The 25,875-nt window shown below is 40.0% G+C and overlaps 1 protein-coding gene across 4 annotated transcripts in view; it reads left to right on the top strand.

Moving 5' to 3' along the window:
• ptpn4a (protein tyrosine phosphatase non-receptor type 4a) overlaps positions 1-25,875 on the top strand; it is a 307,923-nt gene that overhangs the window by 276,084 nt on the left and 5,964 nt on the right. For all 4 annotated transcript variants that reach the window (XM_080199483.1, XM_080199485.1, XM_080199482.1 and 1 more), the window contains 5 exons: positions 2,457-2,518; positions 7,687-7,833; positions 12,643-12,771; positions 19,863-20,011; positions 22,584-22,719. In XM_080199483.1, coding sequence (XP_080055609.1) covers positions 2,457-2,518; positions 7,687-7,833; positions 12,643-12,771; positions 19,863-20,011; positions 22,584-22,719 — 623 coding nt within the window. The remainder of the gene's footprint in view (positions 1-2,456; positions 2,519-7,686; positions 7,834-12,642; positions 12,772-19,862; positions 20,012-22,583; positions 22,720-25,875) is intronic.

The following is a 25,875-nucleotide window of genomic DNA, read 5'->3' as shown; positions in this document are numbered from 1 at the left end:
GCTGGCCTTCATAGCGAGGGGGATTGAATATAAAAGTAGGGAGGTCTTGCTGCAGCTGTATAGGGCATTGGTGAGGTCGCAGCTGGAGTACTGTGTGCAGTTTTGGTCGCCGCACTTACGCAAGGATATTTTGGCCTCGGAGGGAGTGCAGAGGAGGTTTACTAGGCTGATACCGGAGTTGAGGGGGTTGAGCTATGAGGAGAAGCTGAATAAACTAGGCTTGTACTTGCTAGAGTTTAGAAGAATGAGGGGAGATCTCATTGAGACATATAAGATGATGAATGGGATGGATAGGATAGAGGTGGAGAGACCCTTCCTGCCCAGAAAGGACACTAGGACTAGGGGGCACAGCCTCAAGATAAAGTCGGGGGTGGGGGGTGCAGTTTAGAATGGAGTTGAGGAGGAACTTCTTCACTCAAAGGGTGGTGAATCTCTGGAATTCTCTGCCCGTTGAGGTGGTGGAGGCTGCCTCGCTAAATATTTTCAAGACGCGGGTTGATGGGTTTTTGATAAGCGAGGGGATTAAGGGTTATGGGGAGAAGGCGGGAATGTGGAACTGAGCCACAACAGATCAGCCATGATCTTATTGAATGGCGGGGCAGGCTTGAAGGGCTAGATGGCCTACTCCTGCTCCTATTTCTTATGTTCTTATGTTCTTATGTTCTTATCCACAGTGCTGTTGGGAGGGAGTTCCAGAATTTAGACTCAGCAGTAGTGAAGGAATAGCGATCTGTTTCCAAGTCAGGATGGTGAGTGGCTTGGAGGGGGACTTCCTAGGTGGTGGTGTTCTGATGAATCTGCTGCCTTTGTCCTTCTAGATGGTAGTGGTCATGGATTGGGAAGGTTTGAGTAGCTTTGCATTCCTCTATTTGTTAACTTTGCCATCAGTAATAAACTTTACTACTATCAATGTTACTTGTTAATACTGATAGATTTGTTATGATCTGGTAAGTGTCCAGTAACCTTTCTTAAAAATAAAATGAAATTTGAAATTCCAGTTACTTAAAGATAAACCACAAGATTCCACTTTTAAGAAAACAGAATAACTTTTACTGTACAAAAGTTAGCAAAACAATTGACACTATCTACCTTGTAGTCTTAACATTCAGAATTTGCATGAGATAAATGCGAATTAACAGCAAACTGTGATCATACCAGAAGTTGAACATTAAATAATCGAAGCAACAAAGGTAGTTTTGTCTGGAATTTAGACACTGACCAGTTTGCACTAAAACTCATTTACCCAGGTTCCCTGTACTCATGGGACAAAGGACAAGAGTCGCTTCATCCTTTAACTCAAATAAATAATCTATCTTAATTTATCAGAGATCTAGATACTACCCAGGAGGTTGAAATGACCAGGCCTGCTCCATGAGGTATGAATCTTGGTCTTGGGTCTCTGCTGAGTTCCAACTCTGTGGTAAAGGTTGGCCTTGAGCCTTTGCTGCTTTCTTGCTGGATCCTTGCTGTGTCTCTGTTGCCGACACCAAGTCTTGCCTCCTAGGCAAGTTCCTCTTGAGCTTGCTCGCCTCTGACTTTTGTTTGTGTTTCAAGTTGGCCAGTCCAAACTCCCAAATTCTGCAGCCTAGCTGCAGAGGCTGTTGCCTGCTGTTTAATTTAGATTGTCCAATTCTGCATCTAGCCTAGCTGTTCAGGCCATGGGCCACCCATCCAAACATCAGTTGAATCACAGATGAAAGCAAAATACTATGAATGCTGGAAAATGTCAGCGTGTCTGACAGCGTATATGGAGAGCAAATAGAGTCAACATTTCAAATCTGGATGACTCCATGCCTGTTTTTCCATTTCTATTTTAGATTTCCGGCATCTGCATTATTTTCCTTTTGTATTAATGCATGTTGTTTAAGATCTAATATTTTGTTTCCTGCCTACTGTTTTATAAGGTCATTTAAGCTATTGGATTTAGCACATCTTAATGCTCAAACTAGTTAGTCTTGTCAAAATCTATATATTTTTATCTTGCTGGTCCTTCCCAGATTTTCACAATTCATAAAGTTTCTTTGATAAGTTTCTACTGATCTTTTCATTGTAAAGGAACTTGATTCGATCCCGCAATCATCATTTTACTGCTTCTGTGCAATATTTGAATTTATTTGCTATGGTGAAATTTATTGCAGTGTAATCTGAAAGAAAAATTGATACAATGCTTTGGTGCAGTCATTTTGTTCTGTTGTGCATCTTTACATTGTAAGTCAATATACATTAAGCATATTCCTGTTCAAAGTTGAGAATTACAAATGTAGCAACAAAATGCCGTAACTTTGCCCATGAGTGATTCTATATTGTAGTTTTATCTTGCCACCCTTGATATTGTAATATGAATCTCCTCCAGCCAGTTCACTTGGTATTTCCTAATCTCGGTGTTGGATTATTCTCCTGCGTTCAATGCATGTGCTCCTATTGTGTCTTTTCACAGAACTCTGTTTCTCTTGCAGATGATGCAACACGGGTTATTCTAAAAGGTACAGACGACTACATCAATGCAAATTATATAAATGTGAGTAGTACAATGTACTTGTATACCATATGGCATTCAGGTCCTATGGTAAACTTTTTAGTATGTTGTAATTGTCCACTTATGGCATATAAAATAGTATATAAAAAATTCTTGAAGAAGTTGTTGCATCCACATGGAGTTCTGTATCATTGTTGTTTTGAATCTGTAATACCATTTTTGAAACTCTGCAGAAGAGCACGAGGACTTGAAATGTTAATTCCAGTTCTATCCCCACAGATGCTGCCAGACCTACTGAGTCCAGCATGGCCTAATTCTGCTCCTTTATCTTATGATCTTAACACTTGGTGTAAAATAAATGGTCCCCTGTTCTTTGTCCAACGTCTCATGCGTTTAATCTAATATCTATGCTGAACTGAATGTTATAAAAACAGAAAATGCTGGATTCAGTAGGTCTGGCAGCATCTCTGGAGAGAGAAATGGAATAAACATTCCAAGTCCTCCTGACTCTTCTGCAGAGCTTGAAACCTTCTCCGGACCCCTTTCACAGCTAGCACATTCTTCCCTAGCTATGGAGCCCAAAACTGCTCACAGATTCCAAATGGGGTCTGACCAGAGCCTTATACAGCTTCAGCAGTACATCCCTGCTCTTGTATTCTAGCCCTTTATAAATGAATGCTAACATTGAATTTGCTTTCCTAACTGCCAACTGAATCTGCATGTTAACTCTAAGAAAATCTTGAATCAGGACTCCCAAGTTCCTTTGTGCTTCAGATTTTCCCCATTTAGAAAATAGTCTACACCTCTGATTTTCCTACCAATGTGCATAACCTCACACTTTTCCACATTGTATTCCATCTGCCAATTCTTTGCCCACTCTGCTAGCCTAGTTAAGAAGTTATCAATCGCATTATCAAAATTGGTAATTGAAGCAGAGAGTACCCATTATGCAAGCTTTCGAGTTAAGTAGGCATACATTACCGTGTACTGTTAGCTGAGAGCAATTAAGACTAAGTTAGATAGATGGTTAAAGGAAAGAGTAAAGGGAAATAAAAATGGTTTGAGCACATTGAGGTTATGATTATTGTTCATCTGAAGGATAAACACTAACATGAACTGTTAAGACTGAATAGCATGCTTCTGCATTGTAATTTCTATATAATACTGTTGACTTTTAAACTCCTTCTTCAATATTTCTCCTAAATATTTTATTAAAGTCAACTTCTTCATGATTTGGATTCTTGAAATACAAAGCAAGTTTGTGTTATGCAGCCAGTTCCTCTTAGCATTCAGAGTTGTATCGATTAGTGCAATTTTTGATCTTTGCATACCTCAGTGTGCTGATCCATGGGAATAACACTACCACCTCTGCTAAATATTAAAATAATATAACTAACTGTTTAATATTAGATTGGACCACAGATAATTGCATTGACTGTAAGCTTTAACAACTAAACAAAAAAAAATGCTTAACTTATTGACTAGATTTCCTTTGTAGATGTGCTGATAAATTCACCTATATTTCCTTCATACGTGACGCAAGTCATGAGTTAATAGGCATACACCACCATTACTGTTAGCTGAGAGCTAGATAATGCTTATGTATCTTAAAGCTAAAGTGTCCCTAAATTGTCAGTTTTAGAAAGCGAACCATTTCACAGTAGCTTAAGCACAATAATCAAGTCTGACACCAATTCAGTACTGGAGGAGTATTGCGCTGCTGGAAATGTTGACTGTCAGTTGAGCTCAGGTGGATGTAAAAGATTTGATGGCACTTTCCCAAAAAGTGCAGGGAAATTATCCACAATGTTCTGGCAAATAGACATTCCTCAAAATCACAACATCACAAAAATAGATTATCTTGTTATCACCACCTTGCTGTTTGTGGAAGCTTGCTGTGTGCAAATTGGCTATATATTTTTTCCAATATTACAATAGTGACTACACTTCCAAAGTACTTCACTGCCTATAAAGCACATTAATATGTTTTGTGCTTCTGAAAGGTGTCATGTCAATGCAATCTTTTTTTGTTCCTGATAGAAGGCTTTAAATTTTGTTTTAAGCCACCAATAATTTAAAGTATAACTGTGATTCTATTTTGTCATGCCTATTTGTCATTATAGCAGTAACCTTGGATTGATTGACAGCAGTTTATGGATTATTTGACGGGTTTCATTTGCTCATGGGATGTAGATATTTCTGGCAATGCCAGCATTAGTTGTCTATTCCTAATTGACTTTAAGAAAATAGTGGTGAGCCATCTTCTCAAATTGCTGCAAGCCATATGTTATGGATGCATCCACAATGCTATTCAGAAAGGCGTTCAAGGATATTGACCAAAAAACAATGAAGGAATAGTGATGTAGTTTCACGTTAGAATGGTGTGAGACTTGGAGGGGAACTTGCAGGTGGCAGTGTTCCTTTGCATCTGTTGCCCTTGTCCTTCTAGATGTTAGAGGTCACAAGTTCAGAAGGTGCAGTTAAAGGAGGTTTGGTGAGGTGATGCAATTAGATGTATACTGTTACCTTGCACCAATGGTAGATGGAGTGCAGATCAGAAGGCCTTCTTTGTCCTGGATAGTGTTGAGCTCCTGGAGTGTTGGAGCTGTACTCATCTAGTCAACCGGAGGGTATTCCATCATGATTCTGACTTGTAGATGGTGGACAGGCCTTCAAGAGGTGAGCTAATAGCCACTAGACCTTCCGGCCTCTGATCCGTTCCTGTAACCACAGTGTTGATATGGCTCGTTCAATTAAATTTCTGGTGAGTGATAACCTCTAGGTGATGAAGGATACAGTGTTGATAATGCTATTGAACAAAAAAGGAAGATGGTTAAGTTATTTGTTGTTGTGACTGATCATTGTCTGGCACTTGTATGGCATGAATGTTACCTGCCGATCAGCCGGAGCCTGGAATGTCTTCCAAGTTTTCCTGCATGCGGTCATGGAATGCTACATTATCTGAGGAAGTGTGTATGAGACTGAAACCAGCAGTGATTAGCATACAGGTTATGTGGATTGGGAATGGTAAATTGCCCCTTAATGTCCAAAGCTGTGTAGGTTAGGTAGATTAGCCATGGTAAATGTGCAGGACTGCAGGGATTTGGTGGGGGAATGCTGGCCTTGGTAACATGATCTTTTGGAGAGTCAGTGCAGACTAGATGGGCCGAATGGTCTCCTGCATGGTGAGGTTGATATGGTGCTTGACCTTGTCAAGAGGAGGATCATTGGTGAAGCAACTGAAGAAGGTTGGACCAAGGGCACTATCCTTAGGAAGTCCTGCAGCAATGACTTGAGGCTGATTTAATTGGTGTGCAACAATCACAACAATCTTTTTGTGTACATATGACTCAAACCAATGGAGAGGTGATGTGCTGACATCCCCCCCCCGCCCCGAAAAATATAATATTTCTTGATTTTTGTGCTCCCCTTTCATTCAGGGTTGATTAAATTAAGATCAAATCTGTAACTCTGTTGTATCCTTCAGATTTTTGCAGCTAGTAGTGTATTGAGACCTCATTTAGACAGGATGGCAAAATGCTGTTGCCTAATCAGTTATGCTTACGATATGTTGTGCACAATGTCTAAATATTGTAAACTGATCTTTAGCTTATACTTACTTTCCCGATGTCCATCTGAGTTCATTCCTAAATTAAGTAAATAATTTAGTAATTTTCAGATTTTTAAAGTAGGAAAACATTGATATTTAATAAATTAAATTCCTTTGAAAGACTGTGGAGTATGCCTCAGCTTTACTTATATAATTTTAAAATATTGTTATTAGCGGAGTCACCCTTTTTAGACCAGTGAGGAGAATTTTTTTCTGAAGGTTGTGAGACTTTGGAACTCTACCAGTGGAGGCAGGGTCATTGAATATTTTTAAGGCAGAGGTAAATAGAATCCTGTGAGGCAAGAGAATCAAGGATTATTGGGAACAGATGGGAACGTGGAATTCGAAGCAAACATATCACCCATGATCTTATTGAATAGTGGAGCAAGCTCAAGGGGTCAAATGGTCTACTTCTCCTATTTTATATGTTGGTGGTATGAATTGCAGCTTTAAATTGTAGTGCTTATCAGTTGCATTTGTGCTATTGTAGCTTTTCAAGTTTTAAATTTTTCTTCAATGGTTTATCCTCAAAGTTTTGAACCAAGGAATATCTTTTGAATTTTTTCAATAGCCATTCTGTGGTATTTAAAGAGCCACTTTACACTCTAACGTGGGGTTAAAGGATAGATTAAACATAGAATCACACAATGCAGAAGAGGTCCTTCAGCCCATCAACACTGCACCGACATGTGAGAAACACCTGACCTCCCACCTAATCCCATCTAATAGCACTTGGTCCATTGTTTTGAATGTTATGATATGCCCTGTGCTCATCCAGGTACTTGTTAAAGGATGTGAGGCAACCTGTCACAACCAGCCTCTCAGGCAGCACATTCCAAACTGTCACCACTGTAAAAAAAAGCTTTTCCTCCACCCCTGCTGCTGCCCAAAACATCTTGCCCCTCACGTTGAACTATATCCCCTTGTGACTGAACCTTCAACTTAAGGAAACGGCTGCTCCTCATCCATTCTGTCCATTTCTCTCGTAATCTTGTACACATAATAGGTCGGCCCTCAGTCTTCTCTGCTCCAACAAAAACAACCTAAGCATACCCAACCTCTCTTCATAACTTAAATGTTCCATCCCAGACAGCATCCTGATGAATCTCTTCTGCACTCTCTCCAGTGCAATTACACCTTTCCTATAATGTGGCGACCAGAACTGCAAACAATACTCTTGCTTTGGCCTCATCAAAGTTCTATACAACTCCAACATGACTTCCCTACTGTTGTAATCAATGCCTCAATTTATAAAGGCAAATGTCCCATATGCCTTTTTCACCACCCTTCTAATATGCCCTTCTGCCTTCAGTGATTTCTGGAAAAACATGCCGTGGTCCCTTTTTTGTTCCACAGACCTCCTTTTGTTCTGCCATTCATTGAGTAGTGATAGAACAAAAATAACTAATTACGAAGCAGTCAAAACTTGTGTGACTTAGAAATTACATGTCGAAATTATGGTTTTTACTTTTTTGAATCTGAATTGACAATTTTGAGTCTTAGAGTTATAAAATTACAAAATGAAGCGCTCAAGTGAGGAGTGGTTGGAGAGGTTCAAAGATTATAATCAGTTGTAATTTTTCTCTTTTTAATTTTGCAGATGGAAATCCCTTCTTCCAGTATAATAAATCGCTACATTGCTTGTCAGGGGCCTTTACCTAACACTTGCCCAGATTTTTGGCAAATGACTTGGGAGCAAGGATCCTCTCTAGTTGTCATGCTGACCACCCAAGTGGAGAGAGGCAGGGTAAGTAAAATATTTAATAAAAGACATCATTTTGTGTTCTCCTGTATAATCTTAACTATACATTTATGGGAAGACAATGACAGTAGTATAGTGATAATGTCACTGGACAAGTAATCCAGAAGCCCAGACTTCTTATTCCTGGGAATAAGGATTCATGACAGCTGCTGGAATTTAAAAGCAATTAGTAGAGCTGAAATATAAAGACAGTCTCAATTATTGATCGTCATAAAGACTCATCTAGTTCACTGTAGTCCTTCAGAGAAGGCAGTCTAGCCCATATGTGTTGTTGATTCTCAGACCCACAGCAATTTTGTTGACTCTTAACTGTCTTCTGAAATGGCCAGAAAGACATTTGGTTACAGTGCAGTTAGGGATTAGCAACAAATGCTGACTTTGCCAATGATGCCCATGTTCCATGAAGGAGTAAAGAGAAACTACGTTTTTGATGCATTTTCAAAGGTTAATTTGTTACCTGAAGATATGTTGGTAGGATAAAATGAAGTAAATTAATGTGGAATATAAACACCCCAGAATAAGTGGCCTATTTCTCTGCTGTAGAGTCTCTAATCTAGCTCTGGTAAGTGTTGATTATTTTCAATGCTGCATTATTTAAATTGCATGTATTAAGGAAAAGTCAGTTCTAATTAAATTTGATGGCTATCAGGACAACATATATTAAATATTGATTGTACATAACCTTGCCTTTGTCCAGGAAATCTTGTATTGTATTTCATCCTGTTGGCCCTAATTTTTACCCTTTTGTATTATAATTTGCCAGTGCAAATTTATGAATATCTTATTTAAATGCATCGGTAAACCCAGTGGCTTAATTGTAGCTACTGTCACTGAAGTGACTTCCAAGTGATACCACATTACAAGGGCTCAAATTTAATGGTGCTCTACTGCTCCTAGCAAACCAAAATTAAACATGATCTATAATAGTACTTCTATTGGTATTCATGTAATTGTATTTGGGAAGGGAGAAAGAAAGGAAAAAACCATTTCAACTAAGGTTCATGCAGGAGTAATATTAAACTTTGCATATGGTTTCTGTCTCTTGAATCACTTTCACCAGTTTAACTTTTGCTTTCACTGAATTGGATCAACATTTCAAATGTGTTAATCTTACACAAAATGTATTTAAAGACCACAGTTTATGGTGTTTTTGGCTTCTGTCCATGAAAAGCGACCATAGTGGAATTTCATCAACTCTAAATAATTTCCTTTCATTTGGGCCAACCTATGTGAAGTACCCCGGTTGCTGAAAGACCAGGTGCACGCTTATAAAGCTTACTATAGATATTGAAGACTTTGAATTAAGCCATATTTAATTTTACTTCCTGGCCTTCTGCAGGGTATTACTTATATATCAGAACTAGATTGTGCCTCTCCCTTACTAGTTCGTTGTCCTTACCTGAAAGAAGTAAGCCTAGCTTTAGTAGCACTTATTAATACAGATCATAATGTGTTTTGCACACGAGGCAGTTTGCCCTCCTTATTTCTTATATATATCTTTTAGAGGGTTTTAGCCTCAACTATTTACAACCTATATTAATGACTTGGATGAAAGGATTGATTAAATTGTAGCTAAATTTATTTATACAAAATAGGTAGTAAAGTGCGCTTTGAGAGAATACAAACAGTCTGCAAGAATGAATGTAGATTGATTAAATGAATGAGCAAATATTTAAATGATGGCCTATGATTTGGTTTCCTACTTTGGGAAAAATAGGAAAACAAAATATCATTTAAATGGTAAGAGACTGCAGAGGATTGCAGTATGGAATGATCTGGGCATCCTTGTGCATGAATCATAAAGTTAGCATGCAGATACAATAAGTAATTAAGTGAATGGAATGTTGGCCTTTATTGAAATCTGGAATGGAGTACAAAAGTAGCAAATTCTTGCTCCAACTATACTGAGCGTTGGTGAAGCCTCACCTAGAGTACTGTGTGCAGTTTTGATTTTCTTCCTTGAGTAGGGGTTTACTTTCATTGGAAGTAGTTCAGAGAAGGTTCACGAGGTTAATCCTTCGGATGAGGGGCATTGTCTTTTGAGAAAAACTTAGTGGGTTGGGCTGGAGTGCAGAAGACTGACTAAGAGGAGATTTTATTAAAGCATGCAAGACTCAGCGGGGTCTTGATGGAATAAATGCTAAGAGATGTTTCCATTTGTTGAGGAATATAGAACTAGGGGCACGGTTTAAAAATAATGGGTCTTGCATTTAGGACTGAGATGAGGAGGAATCTTTTCTGAGGGTTGTTAATCTAGATCTCTATTCCCCAGTGATCAGCAGAGGCTGGATAATTGAAGGCTTATTCAAGGCTGAGTTAGACAGAATTTTGACCTACTAGGAAGTCAAGGGTTACGTAGTGCTGGCAGAAAAGTGTAGTTAAGGCCACAATCAGATTATAAATTATTTTCTTGAAAGGCATGACAGTCCTGAGAGGCCAGATGGCTTACTCCTGATTCTGTTCTTATCAATCTTATGAACCTCAAACAACTTTGCTTCTCCAGTTCTGACTTCTTGCATACCCCAGATTTTAAATGTGCCACCATTAGTGCCTAGGCCAAAACGCTGGATTTCTTTCCCTGACACATTTCACGTTTCTGTCCTCCTTTAGGACTCTACTTAAATCCCATCTCTTTGTATCAGCTTTTGGTCATTTACTCAAATATTTACAGTCTTTACATTATATGAACATATTTTGGCAATAAATTAATTCAAAATGCAGCAGAAAATGGGACAAGAATGGCTATTCCATTTAATTCTTAAAATTGCCTCAATCTCCATCTTTGTTTTAGTTATGCAATAGTTGCTTCAAGGAGGAAAATTTAAAGCCAAGAGCTTAGGGGGTAGCAAACTGTACTTAGCTTATACCCCAATCCTAACTTTGGTTTTCCCTCCTTACATACAAACGAATGAATTAGGAGCAGACCATTTGGCCCTTTGAGCCTACTCATCAATTTGATAAGATTATGGCTGATCTAATTGTGTCCTCAACTTTACTTTCCTGTTCACCCACTTAATCTTTGATTCCCTTGTTGATCAAAAATTTATCTAAACGTGGTCTTAAAAATATTCAGTGACCCTGCTACCACTTCTGTCTAGGGAACAGAATTTCACGGACTAACAACCCTCAAAGAAAAACAATTCTCCTAATCTCCACTTTAAATGGGAGACTCCTTATTTTTAAACTTTGAACCGAGCTCTTGTACGCCCAAGGGGAAACCCCTCACAGGATCCACTCTTCTCAAGTGCCCTCAGGATCTTGTGTTTCAATAAGATCATGTCTCACCCTTCTAAACTTCTACTCAATTCTCCTTGTGATAAATACCAATATTCCATTTGTCTTTCGAATCATTTGCTGCACCTGCATACCAACTTTTTGAGATTCATGCACCAGGACCCCTCTGTACCATTGGCAATCTCTTTCAATTTAAATAATATATTGCTTTTTCTGTTTACAAATTGGACAAGTTCACATGTTTCCACATTGTATTTCATCTGTTAAATTTGCCAACTCATAACCTTTCTTTGCCCCGTTGCAGACTCTTTTTAGCCTACTCCCCTATCTGTCTTGATGCCATCAGCAATTTAGCAACCATACATTATGTGCCATCATCCAAGTCATTAATATAGATTATATATAGCTGAGGTCCCAGCACAGATTACTGTGGCACTCCACTCGGCATAGCCTGCCAATCTGAAAATAACCCATATGTCTCTACTTTCTGCATACTCTCTGCCCTTGTTCTATGCTAACATGTTATCCCCTACACTATGAGCTGCTATTTTGTATAGTGACCTTTGATGCGACACCTAATCAAATGCCTTGTGAAAATCCAAGTACACTACATCTACAGGTACTCATTATCCATGTTGCTTGTTACTTCCTCAAACAATTTGAATAAATTAGACAAATTCAATTTCCCTTAATCAAAAGCATGTTGATTCTGTCTGATTGCATCAAGACTTTCCTCCTGTGGCAAATGTTAGACTACTGTCCTGCAGTTTGCTGCTTTGTGCCTCCCTCCTTGAATAGGGAAGTTATCTGCTATTTTCCAATCTATTGGGATCTTTCCAGTGTCTAGGGAATTTTAGAAAGTTACAACCAATGCACCTACTATCTCTGCAGCCACCTCTTGTAAGACCCTATTATGCCAGCTGTCAGGTCCTGGGAACTTATCAGCTTTTAGTTCTATTGGTTTTCTCAGTACCATTTCCCTGGTGATTGTAATTGCTTCTAGTTCTTCCCTTCATTTCACCTCTTGATTTATAAGTATTTCGAGGATGTTATTTGTGTCTTCTACAAAATATTTATTCAACATTTCTGCCATTTCCACATTTACCAGTATTAATTGACCAGACTTTCATTAGAAGGCCAACCCTCCGTTAAATTACACTCTTTTTTAAATACTTGTAGAAACTTTTGTACTGTAATCTCTCTCCCTTTTTTTTGCCTTGGCCTTGTCTTTATTTAATGAATCTGTCTTGTAATGTTTGCATTTTAGTATCTTTCTGGGTAACTGCATAAAATAAACATGAATTTTGTGATGGCATTTGAATGTCTCCATACTTGGCCATGCAGTTAGTTCTTCAGTACTTTGTAAATCCTCCCCGACTTTGGTGCATCTCTGTGGCAAGAATGGAAAAGATTTAAAAGTAGTACGGTTTGCAGTTTGTTTTTGTATATGAGGTTCCTCAATAAGGCAGTAGTTGCCAATTTGTACAGCAAGTTAAATTTGAAAGCAGGTTCCTTTAAAGAATTAAATTATATTGACATGGTTTAGCTTTCTCTACTTAGGTTAAGTGTCACCAGTATTGGCCTGAACCTTCTGAAAATGCATCATATGGGAATTTTGAGATTGATTGTCACTCAGAAGAGGGAAATCCTGCATACGTCTTCAGAGAGCTGACTTTAACCAATTTAGAGGTAAGTTGAATGTGCTGAGAGAGATAACTGGGAATGTTTTTCCATCTGTGAGCTACAAGTATACTTGTAACACTTCAGTCTCCAACAGCTGCCTACGAGCTGGCCATATGGGCCTGTTTTATTTGTACTGTGTGCTGCTTTTGTTATGATCACTGATGGCAGGATATTTGCTAATAGGGAAATTGGGAATTTAACTGCTACAAACCGGAGCATGCTCTTCAATACTCATTTGAGTGTTAAGCCTGTCTAAATGACAAGGTACCTCACAAGAGGTTATTGCAGAAGGTCAGGGGACATGGAGTTGGGGGTAGGGTGTTAGCGTGGATAGAGGATTGGTTGTCAAATAGGAGGCAGAGAGTGGGGGTCAATGGGTGCTATTCGGATTGGCGGTTGGTGACTAGTGGGGTGCCCCAGGGGTCGGTGCTGGGGCCTCAGCTATTTACCATTTATATAGATGATCTGGAGGAGGGAACCGAGTGCAGGGTGTCGAAATTTGCTGATGACACCAAGATTGGGGGAAAGGCAAATTGTGCGGAGGGTGTGGAGAGTCTGCAGAAGGATCTAGATAGGCTGGGCGAATGGGCCAGGAAATGGCAAATGGAATTTAATGTTGGCAAGTGTGAGGTGGTCCACTTTGGTAGGAAGAATGGTAGGAAGGACTATTACTTAGTGGCGAAAAACTGCAGCAGGCGACGGTGCAGAGGGACCTCGGGGTCCTTGTGCATGAGTCGCAAAAACCCAGCTTGCAGGTGCAGCAGGTGGTCAGGAAGGTGGATGGGATGCTGGCCTTCATAGCGAGGGGGATTGAATATAAAAGTAGGGAGGTCTTGCTGCAGCTGTATAGGGCATTGGTGAGGCCGCAGCTGGAGTACTGTGTGCAATTTTGGGCGCCGCACCTGCGCAAGGATATTTTGGCCCTGGAGGGAGTGCAGAGGAGGTTTACTAGGCTGATACCGGAGTTGAGGGGATTGAGCTATGAGGAGAGGCTGAATAAACTAGGCTTGTACTCGTTAGAGTTTAGAAGAATGAGGGGAGATCTCATTGAGACGTATAAGATGATGAATGGGATGGATAGGATAGAGGTGGAGAGACTCTTCCCGCTCAAAAAAGACAGTAGGACTAGGGGGCACAGCCTCAAGATAAAGGGGAGGCGGTTTAGAATGGAGTTGAGGAGGAACTTCTTCACTCAAAGGGTGGTGAATCTCTGGAATTCTCTGCCCGTTGAAGTGGTGGAGGCTGCCTCGCTAAATATTTTTAAGAAGCGGGTTGATGGGTTCTTGATAAGAGAGGGGATTAAGGGTTATGGGGAGAGGGCGGGAAAGTGGAACTGAGCCACGACAGATCAGCCATGATCTTATTGAATGGCGGGGCAGGCTCGAAGGGCTAGATGGCCTACTCCTGCTCCTATTTCCTATTTCTTATGTTCTTAAACACACTGTACCTGTCTCAGTGTCTCTCTTATGGATGAAATATCTTAATTACAAATATTTGAGTCACCTGAAGCCAGCCATAATGACATATTGCATGTAGCAAAGCATGCAGAAATTGTAACATATCTCATTTAAAAAATCTTTCTTCTCCTGTGCGCTGCTGAATCCCATAAGCGTTTTACTTCCATGGTGTTTGTTGAAATGCCAATACAACTCATTCAAAAAGTTCTTATGAGCCATGCTTCTTGTCCTCCATAATCTTAAATTAATGGTCTTCAGTTAGTTTATCCATTAACTAAATTATATGAATCAGAAAAATCCTACTCAATCAGTGGTCTACGTTGTTAGCTAATTTTGGCATGTGCTGCAACTAACTGATTTTCTTATTCAGGGCACTACAGTTGATCTCAGTATCACTTCAGAAAAGGCAAACTAACCATAGTAGTTCCCAATTGTGATTGCTATCTGATACCCAGTGAAAGAATTATAGCTATGTGGGAGTTCATTGAGAAGTAGTTGGGACTGATGCCTCCCCTTTTGCTTGAAGTGGGATGGGAGTTGTGGAACTGTTTGCCAACAAGGAGTTGACACACTTGAGTTAGTGGGCATGTGGGGAGTACAGTTGGGAGATGAAATTCATTTTAAATGTTTTTTATTTTTGAATTTCAAAAATGAAATCTTTATTCATGAAGTACCTGATGAGACTTGTAGATTGACATTCAGCATTTTTTAACAAACATGTCCACAACATAGAAAATAGGAGTAGGTCCTTCAACCCCTCAAGCTTGCTCCAGTATTCAGTTGGATTATGGCTGATCTTCTACCTCAACATTATTTTTGTTATCCCCCATCCCTTGATAACTTAAATATGTAGAAATCTATTGATCTACGTCTTGGATATACTCGATGTCTGAGAGTCATCCTCATTAACGTGGCTTGGCAGATTGCCTCCCCTAAAGACATTAGTGAACCAGATGGGTTTTCCAAAATGTTCTTGACTTTCAATTGCCCTCCAAGGGCAACTAGGGACAGGCAATAAATGCTGGCTAGCTAGCAATGCCCATATCCCTTCACGGAGGAGGACACGAATAGTTTGCCGGATATTAAAGATAGAAGGATGGTAGGAGTTGAGGGCCTGAATGCGATTACTGTCACTAGAGAGGTAGTGCTCGATCGACCAGCGGGACTGATGGTGGACAAGTCCCCATGACCGGATGGAATGCATCCCAGGGTTCTGAAGGAAATGGCAGAGGTGATAGTAGATGCCTTAGTGATTATTTACCAAACTTCGCTGGATTCCGGGGAAGTGCTGGAAGATTGGAAAACGGCTAATGTTACGCCGCTGTTTAAAAAAGGTAGCAGGCAAAAGGCAGGGAATTATAGGCCGGTTAGTTTAACGTCTGTTGTTGGAAAAATGCTGGAATCCGTCATCAAAGAAGAAATAGCGATGCACCTAGAGAAGAATTGTTTGATAGATCAGACGCAGCACGGATTCATCAAGGGGAAGTCGTGTTTGACAAATTTATTGAAATTCTATGAGGATGTGACTAGTGCGGTGGATGTGGTGTTTCTCGATTTTCAGAAGGCGTTTGATAAGGTGCCGCACAAAAGGTTGCTTCAGAAGGTTAGGGGGCATGGAGTTGGGGGTAAGGTGTTAGTGTGGATAGAGGATTGGCTGTCTAATAGGAGGCAGAGAGTTGGTATCAATGGGTGCTATCCTGATTGGCGGTTGGTAACTAGTGGAGTGCTGCAGGGATTGGTGCTGGGGCCTCAGGTATTTACCATGTATATAGATGATCTGGAGGAGGGGGCTGAGTGTAGGGTGTCGAAATTTGCTGATGACACTAAGATGAGTGGAAAAGCAAATTGTGTGGAGGGTGTGGAAAGTCTGCAGAGGGATCTAAATAGGCTGAGCGAGTGGGCGAGGACCTGGCAGATGGAGTACAGTGTTAGCAAGTGTGAGGTTATCCACTTTGGCAGGAATAATAGGAGGGATTACTATTTAAAGGGCGAAAAGCTGCAGCATGCTACAGTGCAGAGGGACCCGGGGGTCCTTGTGCATGAGTTGTAAAACCCAGTCTGCAGGTGCAGCAGGTGATCAAGAAAGCGAATGGGATACTGGCCTTTATAGCGAGGGAGATAGAATATAAAAGCAGGGAGGTCTTGTTGCAACTGTACAGGGCACTGGTGAGGCCGCAGCTGGAGTACTGTGTGCAGTTTTGGTCGCCACGCTTGCGCAAGAATATTTTGGCCTTGGAGGGAGTACAGAGGAGGTTCACTAGGCTGATACCAGAGATGAGCGGGTTGGACTGTGAAGAGAGACTAAATAGACTGGGTCTGTACTCGTTGGAGTTTAGAAGGATGAGGGGGGATCTTATAGAGACGTATAAGATAATGAAGGGGATGGATAGGGTAGAGGTAGAGAGATTCTTCCTGCTGAGAAAGGACAGCAGGACTAGAGGGCACAGCCTCAAGATAAGGGGCGGGGGGGGTGGAGCACTTTAGAACGGAGTTGAGGAGGAACTTCTTCACTCAAAGGGTGGTGAATCTCTGGAATTCTCTGCCCGTTGAAGTGGTGGAGGCTACCTCGCTAAATATATTTGTCAGATAGGCAAGGGAATTAAGGGTTATGGGGAGAAAGCAAGAAAGTAGAACTGAGCCACTTCAGATCAGCCATGATCTTATTGAATGGTGGGGCAGGCTCGAAGGGCTAGATGGCCTACTGCTCCTACTTCTTATGTTTTTAAAATTTCTATGCCTTTCGAAACACCTAGTTATTAACTGCATTTTGAAGGGCTTCTTTAGTGAAAGGCTAATTTAAAGTCTAATTGCAGAACTTCTAAAACTTTAATGTGATGAATATGCTTATGCACATAGCTTTGATGTGTAATTAAATTTGTTAAGCTGAATTTAATGTGTCTCCTAGTCCACTTTTACACAGGAAAAGCCTCGTGCAATCTCCTGGTGGCGGGAAAACCCTTCAATTAAATCAAAGGGTTGATGGGACTAATTGGGATTTGCAGCCACTGAAAGCAATTTTGTTTAGGGTCAATAATGACTAATTGACGCCTATCATTCTTAAGGCCACCAAAATTTACTGATGCCTTCTGTATTTAATGAGAGCCACATGATTTTCCCACCCACTCAAAAGATTGCCCGGCAACCCTATTACATTTGCCAGCGGTCTTCCGAGGAGGACCCCTGATTATCAGGCACTTTATGCCTGACTGGGAGAAGAGGGAGGCTTGGCATCAGCAGGGAGCTGCCAAAAGTGGCACCATAACTCTTCTTATCGCTCCACCCTCAAACCCATCCCATTCTCATTCACCTTTGACCTGGAATCCCTCAATATTCCTAGACCTGTTAAGAGTACAGTGCCACCAGCAGCCACTGTTCCCACTGGTGGTGCTGAGAAGCTGCCAGTCTCTGACCTACAGCACTTGCCATGCAGTCTTCTGCTACCAGGACCTTAATCACAGGAGACCTTATAGTGTCCACTTAAGAGAAGAGCCCTCATTTCATCAGACTTCCTCTACAGAAATGACAGTGTTCCACTTGTGGGCATATCTAGGGGTCACTGTTTAAAAATGAGGGGCCACTCATTTGAGACAGATGAGGAGAAATGTTTTCTTTCACAGGGTTATGAGTTGTTTAAACCCTTCTTCAAAAGGCATCGGAAACAGAGTCTTTGAATATTTTTTAAGGCAAAGCTAAATTGATTCTTGATTAACAAGGGGATGAAAGGAATATGGGGTTGAGGTTGCAATCAGATCAGCCATGATCTTATTGAATGGTGGAACAGAATGGAACAACCAAGTAACCTACTACAGCTCCTAATTCATATGTTTGTAGTTTTCTGACCAATAACTGAGACTCCCACTGGCCTCTCAAAATCAAGACTATAATCTGTGTGTCAATGCTTTAAGAAACCCTTAGGGGAAGTTTTGGAGCTTTGGTGACATGCGTGGCCAGACTCGTAGATTGGTATTAAGCAATTTTTAACAAAAATGTCCACGACACAGAAAACAAGAGTAGGCTCTTCAGCCCCTCGAGCCTGAGCAAGGGGCTTTTAGTGCTGCATAAGCTTTGAATTTTTATTTTTGGATTTCATCATTTTGTTCTTTATGTTGTAAATCTGTAATTTAAGATAATTGGCATAAGAAGCAACAGTGACACGAGGAAAAGTTTTCACGCAGCAAGTGGTTACCTGGAATGTACTGCCTGATTGTGTGGTGGAGGCAGAGTCAATTGAGGCTTTCAGGTGGGAATTGGATTCCTGTCTGAAAAGGAAAGAATTGCAGGGCTATGGGGAAAAGGCAGGAGAATAACAGCAGGTAACTAGCCTCTTAAGGGATCAGCATAGGCACAATGGCCTGAATGGCAACCTCCGATGTTGGAACCATGCTATGATTCATAGCTTTCTTTACTATAATGAAAAGAAAAGGCACAAAGCTAAAAATCCAAATTAAATACAAGAAATACAATGAATTTCAATGTGTGCTGGCTGACCATTTCATTTATCATCTTAAGTTTCATCATCTTGCTGTTTTTCCTCAACCAGCCTTTACGGCACCCACTTTTAATAAATTCAGGAGGTTTATCTTCTGGTTGTGCCAGTCTGTGAAATGAACATGCATAGGAAACCAGCGGTGCTAGTATGAGCCACACAGTATTTAGAACATAGTTAAGATGTATTGGATAGATCTGTCCTTTCTCCCCTGCCCCTTATAAGAACATAAGAAATAGGAGCAGGAGTAGGCCATCTAGCCCTTCGAGCCTGCCCCGCCATTCAATAAGATCATGGCTGATCTGTCGCAGCTCAGTTCCACTTTCCCGCCCTCTCCCCATAACCCTTAATCCCCTCTCTTATCAAAAACCCATCAACCCGCGTCTTAAAAATATTTAGCGAGGCAGCCTCCACCACTTCAACAAAAAAAACAGAAGTTATAAACAAAAAGTTCCATTAAGCCTTACTAATAACTGTTTTCCCCTTCAATTTAATGCTTGGCTAATAATTGAGATTTTGAGTTGTATTCTTTTTCAATACAAAAAGTCAAAATATATATTGTGGAGCTGCTTTGGCCACAAAAGCACCAGTTAACAGTCATTCTCATTTGTCTGTCAGTGGTTTCCTGTCCCATATTCAGCATTCTTGAACTTTATTTACTATTCTCTGACAAGCTTCTGAAAATTTAACAAAGTATCGAACCAAATTAAAGGATTTACAAATACAAGCTTTGTTTTGGAAAAAGAAGTTCTGCACATTATGCTTTGCTTTTCACTTTACCAGGCTGATGGATGTAGAACTGGATCAAAATCCTGGAACTCCCCCCCTAACAGTACTATGGGTATACTTAACCTACATGGGCAGCAGCGGTTCAAGGTGGCAGCTCATCACCACCTTCTTGAGGGCATTTGGGGATAGGCAATAAATACTGGCCTAGCCAGTGAAGCCCACAACCCATGAATGATTTTTGAAAATTAGGAGCTCGATTCCTGAACATAATCTTTAAATTTGAGGCAAATCATGCAGATTGAATAAACGAGCAGCAATATGCAGTCATCAGCTTGCTCCAACCCAAATCTTATTTTAAAGTGATATTGAAGGAACCGCAGGTATATCTAGTTTGTCAGTTAATCCAATCTTTTGCAACTTCACAGAAAAATGAGAGCCGTCCACTCACCCAAATCCAATATATTGCATGGCCTGACCATGGTGTTCCAGATGATTCGAGCGATTTCCTGAAGTTTGTGTTGCTTGTTCGAGAAACACGAGTTGGCAAAGATGAACCAGTTGTTGTACACTGCAGGTAAGCATGGTTTAGCAGTTTGCAAGCTTGAAAAACTTAACCACTTTTAGTCAGAGGCTGAGAAATTGGGTTCCTGCCACAGAAGAAACTTGCACTTTTCTTTTAATCCTATTCTTTTTTCTACCGTTTGTCATTTTTAAATGTGGATTGCGTAAAATTGTATGGTAAATGAGAGCCTGCAGCAGATTATATTGAACATCTTTTTAATGTTCCAACTTATGACAGTGACTTATCATTTATGCCACCTATTTGTTTTAATAGGAGGTCTTGTGGTGCAGGGGGTAGCATCCCTATCTCTGAGCCAGAAGCTCCAGGTTTGTGTCCCACTCCAGGACTTGATGATCAAGGAAGGTCGGTTCATAATATAATCAAACAGATTGAGTGCTAACCTGCAATTTCTTCCAAACGTGCTATTGGTAAGAGCAGGAGAGATGTCTGGTCAACCATGCTTGATGTGGAGTGTTAAAAGCACCTGGTGAGAGGCTAGCGACGTGTTCTGGGAATTACTAGCTATGGAAACAGTTGAAAGTCTGTCTTAGTGATCCATGAAGTGCAGGAAGAGAATTGGACAGGATTTGTGTTAATTCATTTAAATGCCAACTTTAGCCCTGTGGAAAGTGCTAGTTATAATCCATTATTCTATATCACATTGGTGATGGTGCAAATGATTATCCAAGTTTTCTACACTAATAATAATTATTGATAAATAACTGTTGCATAGAATTTACAGCACAGAAACAGGCTTTTTGGCCCAACAGGTCAGAGTTTATTCTCAACATGAGCTAAAACTTTTTCTAATAATTATTTCTTTTTTTGGACAAATAGGAGCAGATAAGTTCACCTAACTATCTCGTATTGAGAAAGTCAGAACTACAATGGAGGGGTTAAATTGAGCTGAACAACATTGGCATGGGGGGAACTCAGCAAAAGTCTGCCTTCTTCATTCAGTGACTGTAGCTGGAAAATAGATCTGTGTGCAAATGTGAGAGCAGGATCTAATAATGCTCTAATGATGGCCAACTTAATGGAGGCAGCACATTTCACGTGTGAGCTTAAATAGTAGGCACTTCAATATAATTGTACATGACATGCGATTACACAATCGGGTGAGATGATGGAGGTGACAGAAATTGAAATGGGAAAGCAGCGAGGATGGGAGTAGATGTGGGAGGAGATTTACAACATCAGATTTGGTAGTAACACTGGAAATTGGTTATTGAGAAGTGAAACTTGTTTATTCCTAGTGTGGTTCACTACTGTTAGATTAGAGGCAGTCTTCCATCCAAAAGAAAATTGGGAAAAACAGAATTTGTTTGGCCTGTATTCCAAGACACACATGATGTGTCAATAGGCGGCACATCCATATTAATGGTCAACCACACAATTCTGACCTTCCATCATGCAGAATATTATTAGACAAGACCGAGGATAGAATAAATGTGAGGGTAGCAAATGGCCCAAGAACTGTTTAAAAATCAGAAAAACAGAGGCTGTTAGAGCCAGTTCCTCAGTGATTGGAAATAATATCCTGTAGAGTTCTGTTCTGGAAAAACAGGGAGGTAGTGGTAATGTAATCAAAAAGCCCAGGCAAATTCTCTGTGAACATAGGGGCATGAGAGGATCTAGCCATCTGCCGTTGACAATCAATGGCATTACTAGTACTGAATACCCCAAAATCAATACTTTGGGGGTTGCCATTTACCAGAAACTAAACTGGAGGATATAAGTTATAAAGGTCATAAGAATATAAGAAACTGGAATAAGCCAATTCCCCCTTTGAGCTTGATTTGCCATTGAACAAGATTGTTCCTAATTGTCTGCTTCATTCCTACCTTACCATACTATTCCCATAATCCTTGATACCAAAATAATCTATTGACCTCTATCCTGAATTTGCTCAACAACTAGGTGTCCGCAGTTCTCTTAGGTAGAGAATTTCAAAAATTCATAACCTTTTGAATGAAAGCATTTCACCTCAGCTCTGGCTTAATTGTAATGGTGAATCTATACAAAATTGTAAGACAACAGTTGAGTACTTTGTGCAGATTTTGCCTCTACTATAGGAATGATATTAAGACAGTAGATGGGTTTACAGTGCAGGTTCATTAAAGGACCAACTAGTATAACGAAATAAAAATATTTTTTAAAAGGTTCGAAAAATTGAGGTCAAAAATGCTCAACAGATCAGGCAACATCTGTGGAGAGAGCAATTAATATGAGGTCGGTGGCCTTTCAAAAGAACAATTCTGATGAAAGGTTACAGACCTGCAACCTCTCCAAAGATATGTATATTCTGCTGAGCATTTTCTGCTTCTATTTCAGATTTTCAACATCTGAGGCATTTTGTTTCTATTGGGAAAACATTAAGGGCTTTTCTGTTAGAACAGTGGATGTAATGGTGATTCCTTAACAATAACAATAAGGATGCAATAGAGTTGATGAAAATCTTTTCTTTACAATGATTGAGTGGATGTCGAAGATTAAATACAAAGAGAGCCAGAAAAGGCGTTTGGAGAGTAAATCAGGTTTCTTATGCCAGTGCATTTCATTTTTACTCCACTGTGTTTTTCAGTGCTGGGATAGGTCGGACCGGAGTTCTCATTACTATGGAGACAGCAATGTGTCTAATCGAGTGCAATCAGCCAGTGTATCCATTGGATATTGTGAGAACAATGCGAGACCAGAGAGCCATGATGATTCAAACACCAGTGAGTATTGATTACTTTTTTCACTTGTCATCACAGTTGCATCTCTGGGGCATTGCTTTCAGGAAGTGGGATCAGATGTTCCTTTCATCAGTTTCGGTTGAGTCAGTACCCTGCAGAAATTGAGCACTTCACACAGTATGTATCTAGATAAGGAGTTAGTGCATTTTAGTGTAGAGCATGATATTGTACAATAGATATTCAAAGTATCTTCATGTTTACAACCAGCGGTTGACATTTTGATTCCCTAGATTATGTCACATGATCACCATGCATTTCCTTGCGTAAAAATACAATTGTCCACCCAGGAATTCAAACAAGCATTGGATTCTGTTTATAGCCCTCCCATGGTATTTCCCTCTGAACACTCATTTGTTTGTTCTTTTCTCTGTGAGTAACCATATAGTCTTTCTTTGTCCCATCCTGATGGAATAACTTCAGTAACCATCTCGACCTCAAACTTTCGCTCACCAAACTATAGCACAGTATGATGGTAGACTAATAGATCAGTTGTCCATCAGTGGTAAATCTCTTTGGACAAATAAATTAGTTTTCAGAAAAGGACTGTTAATAAATCTATCAGTTAACCAGAACTTTCCTGTTGTGTCCCATTATTAATGAGGGCTAGAGGATGAATCTGCAGAAACAAGCAACATACCTGTAGGCCATCCAAGTGGCCATTTCACATGTGTGAGGCTACATCCTGTCTGATAGATCTACCCACTCACGGGCAAATAACACAGCCAAAGACCATTCTCTTCTAGATCCATGTCCACCTGCAATTCTCTGCCGACAGAAATTGAGAGATGAGGACCAATTATGCTTTCATCTGTCTTCCTAATTTCATCTTGCAAGCAGACAAATGTAGAGTGATCAGATGCCATTCACAGACCTGTATAACATGATTTTATAGTTTAAACATCATCACTGATCTTTGTACAGTCATTTTATTCATTACAGCATAAGATCTATGAGCAGCAGTAAGACATTTGACCCATTCCTTCTGTTCCAGTTAAATTAAGTGAGACCATGACTAAGCTTGTATGTTCTTATAATCCTCAACAATGTGTTGCCTTATCCCCATAACACCGTATTCTCTGTCTGATACTCTTTCTGTCTCAATCTTGGACAAAGTTTAAAGTTTTCCTTGCTTTCATATTCCATGTTATCAGCACCCCCCAGCCTTCCACCACCAGAACACCCCAAGATCTTTGCACTCCTCCAATTCTGACCTTTTGAGCATCTGCAATTGTAATTGTCCACCATTTGGCTGCCAATACCATTAATTCTCTCCCTAAACTTCTCCATTCTCTACCTCTTTCCTCCTTTGAGACATGCCTTGAACCTACCTCCTCGACCAAACTTTTGATCATTTGCCCTGATATCATCTTGTGTGCCTTGGTATCAAATTTTGTTCATAACTTTGTTGTGAAATGCCCTAGTGCCCTTCACCTTGTAAAAGGCTCTATATAAATGCAAATTGTTGTCATCCCAGTAATCTTTTTGGAAACTGAAATTTGGGAGCCATTGATTTGTTGGCATTCAGTTTTGTAATTTTCCCCACCAGAGCAGTAGCTTAATTGCCCCCATTTTAAAAGCTTTTGTTCATGTTTAAGGATCAGTTAAGCTAAACTTGTGTTCAAATCATGCATGTCATCTTATAGAGGAGCCAAAGTGATGGTTTCAGCAAGTGCACTGGTCTCTTATTGCGATTCTTAAAATAATCCTTTTGAAAAAGCAGACTGCTGCTGTGTTCTACCCACATAAGTGCTTCAGCAAAGTATTCAACTATAAATAGAAGCTTCCTTTTAATTTATGCCTTATGGTAGCAAATATGTAATATTTTTAGAGACCTATAAATTTAGCTGTTTCATTTACATCAGTCATCTTTTGTTCATTATATATAAACTTATCAATATTCCACATTCTGAGAGCAAACGTGCAAAAATAAATAAATTTGAGACCTCCATGTTGGATGTTAATATATTGTCAACAGACTGTAATTCTAAGTGCAGATAAGTTTTTTTTTACTCAAGTGGTGAGGTCAGCATTTATTGCCCATCCTCAGTTGCCCTTGTGAAGGTGGCTTAGAGCCACCTTATTGAATATAATTGAATGATTTGCAAGGTCGCATCAGAGGGTAAAGTTAAGAGTCATTCACATTGCAGTGAGTCTGAAATCAAATTGGCCAGACCAGGCACCAGATTTCCTTCCCTAAAGGACATTACTGAACCAGATCTGTGTGGTAATCTGATAATTCCATTGCTCACCGTTACTGAGAGTAGCTTTTTATTCCAGTCTTTAGCTTTAAGTTTCACAGCTGCATTGATATGATTTGAACTTGTCTCTGGCTTCTTGTTCCAATTTCAGAAACATAACCACTATTCCAAGCTACTTTAACAGAATTCCAAATAGAGCAGAAGAAAATATGATGTCTGCATCTTATTCTTTTAGAAAAAAAAAATAAATGAATAAAAAGAGCTTACTCTTCCACTTCCACCACTTCAAGGGAAAAAAAGGCAGTATGGGGGCAGGGAGGGGATAAGTGAGATTAAACTTTTCTTAATTATAACAGTCAACATGCTGACTGTCCTCAAATGACTGTGAACAATTTCAGTGAGAACCCAACAGTTGTCATCTGGGACCAGCCTGAGTTGTCAAAAGTCAGTCCTGGCTTTTGAGGGAAAGAACTAATACAAAAACTACACTTGTGGAGTGGGAAATAATTTCTGAACTATTTTCTGACATAGCTCGACATGCACGTTAGATAAAGATTAACGTGGGTGAGGCTGCCACCTGCTGCTCTGCAAGCTGCATACACATACCAACAACTTCAGTTATTAATTTTGCCAATTGATCATTGTGGTTTGCTGGGTTTTGGCATTGGTAGTAACTTCAGTATCCAATCTTTCACTTCTGTTAAAAATTGTTTAGTTGCCTTGTATTACAATATGGGGCACCTTGGAGGAATATAGTGGGAGCCTAAAAAGTGTACTGTCTCAAACAATCCAAAAGGAACCTCAGTACTCCCTTTTCACCTAATTGGTGGCATACCTGCTTGTCATCCTCCGTAAAAGATCAGAACAGCATTTTAGAAGCCAACCTATCATATGGAAAGGAGAGCATTTTAACAATTTAGCAATAACTTCCTTTTATATA

Source organism: Carcharhinus amblyrhynchos, chromosome 11 (genome assembly GCF_965287045.1).
Source record: "Carcharhinus amblyrhynchos chromosome 11, sCarAmb.v2.hapA, whole genome shotgun sequence".
In the NCBI taxonomy this organism is placed as follows: Eukaryota; Metazoa; Chordata; class Chondrichthyes; order Carcharhiniformes; family Carcharhinidae; genus Carcharhinus; species Carcharhinus amblyrhynchos.
The sequence above is the reverse complement of the archived record's forward strand: the minus strand, read 5'-3'. Positions and strand labels throughout refer to the sequence as shown.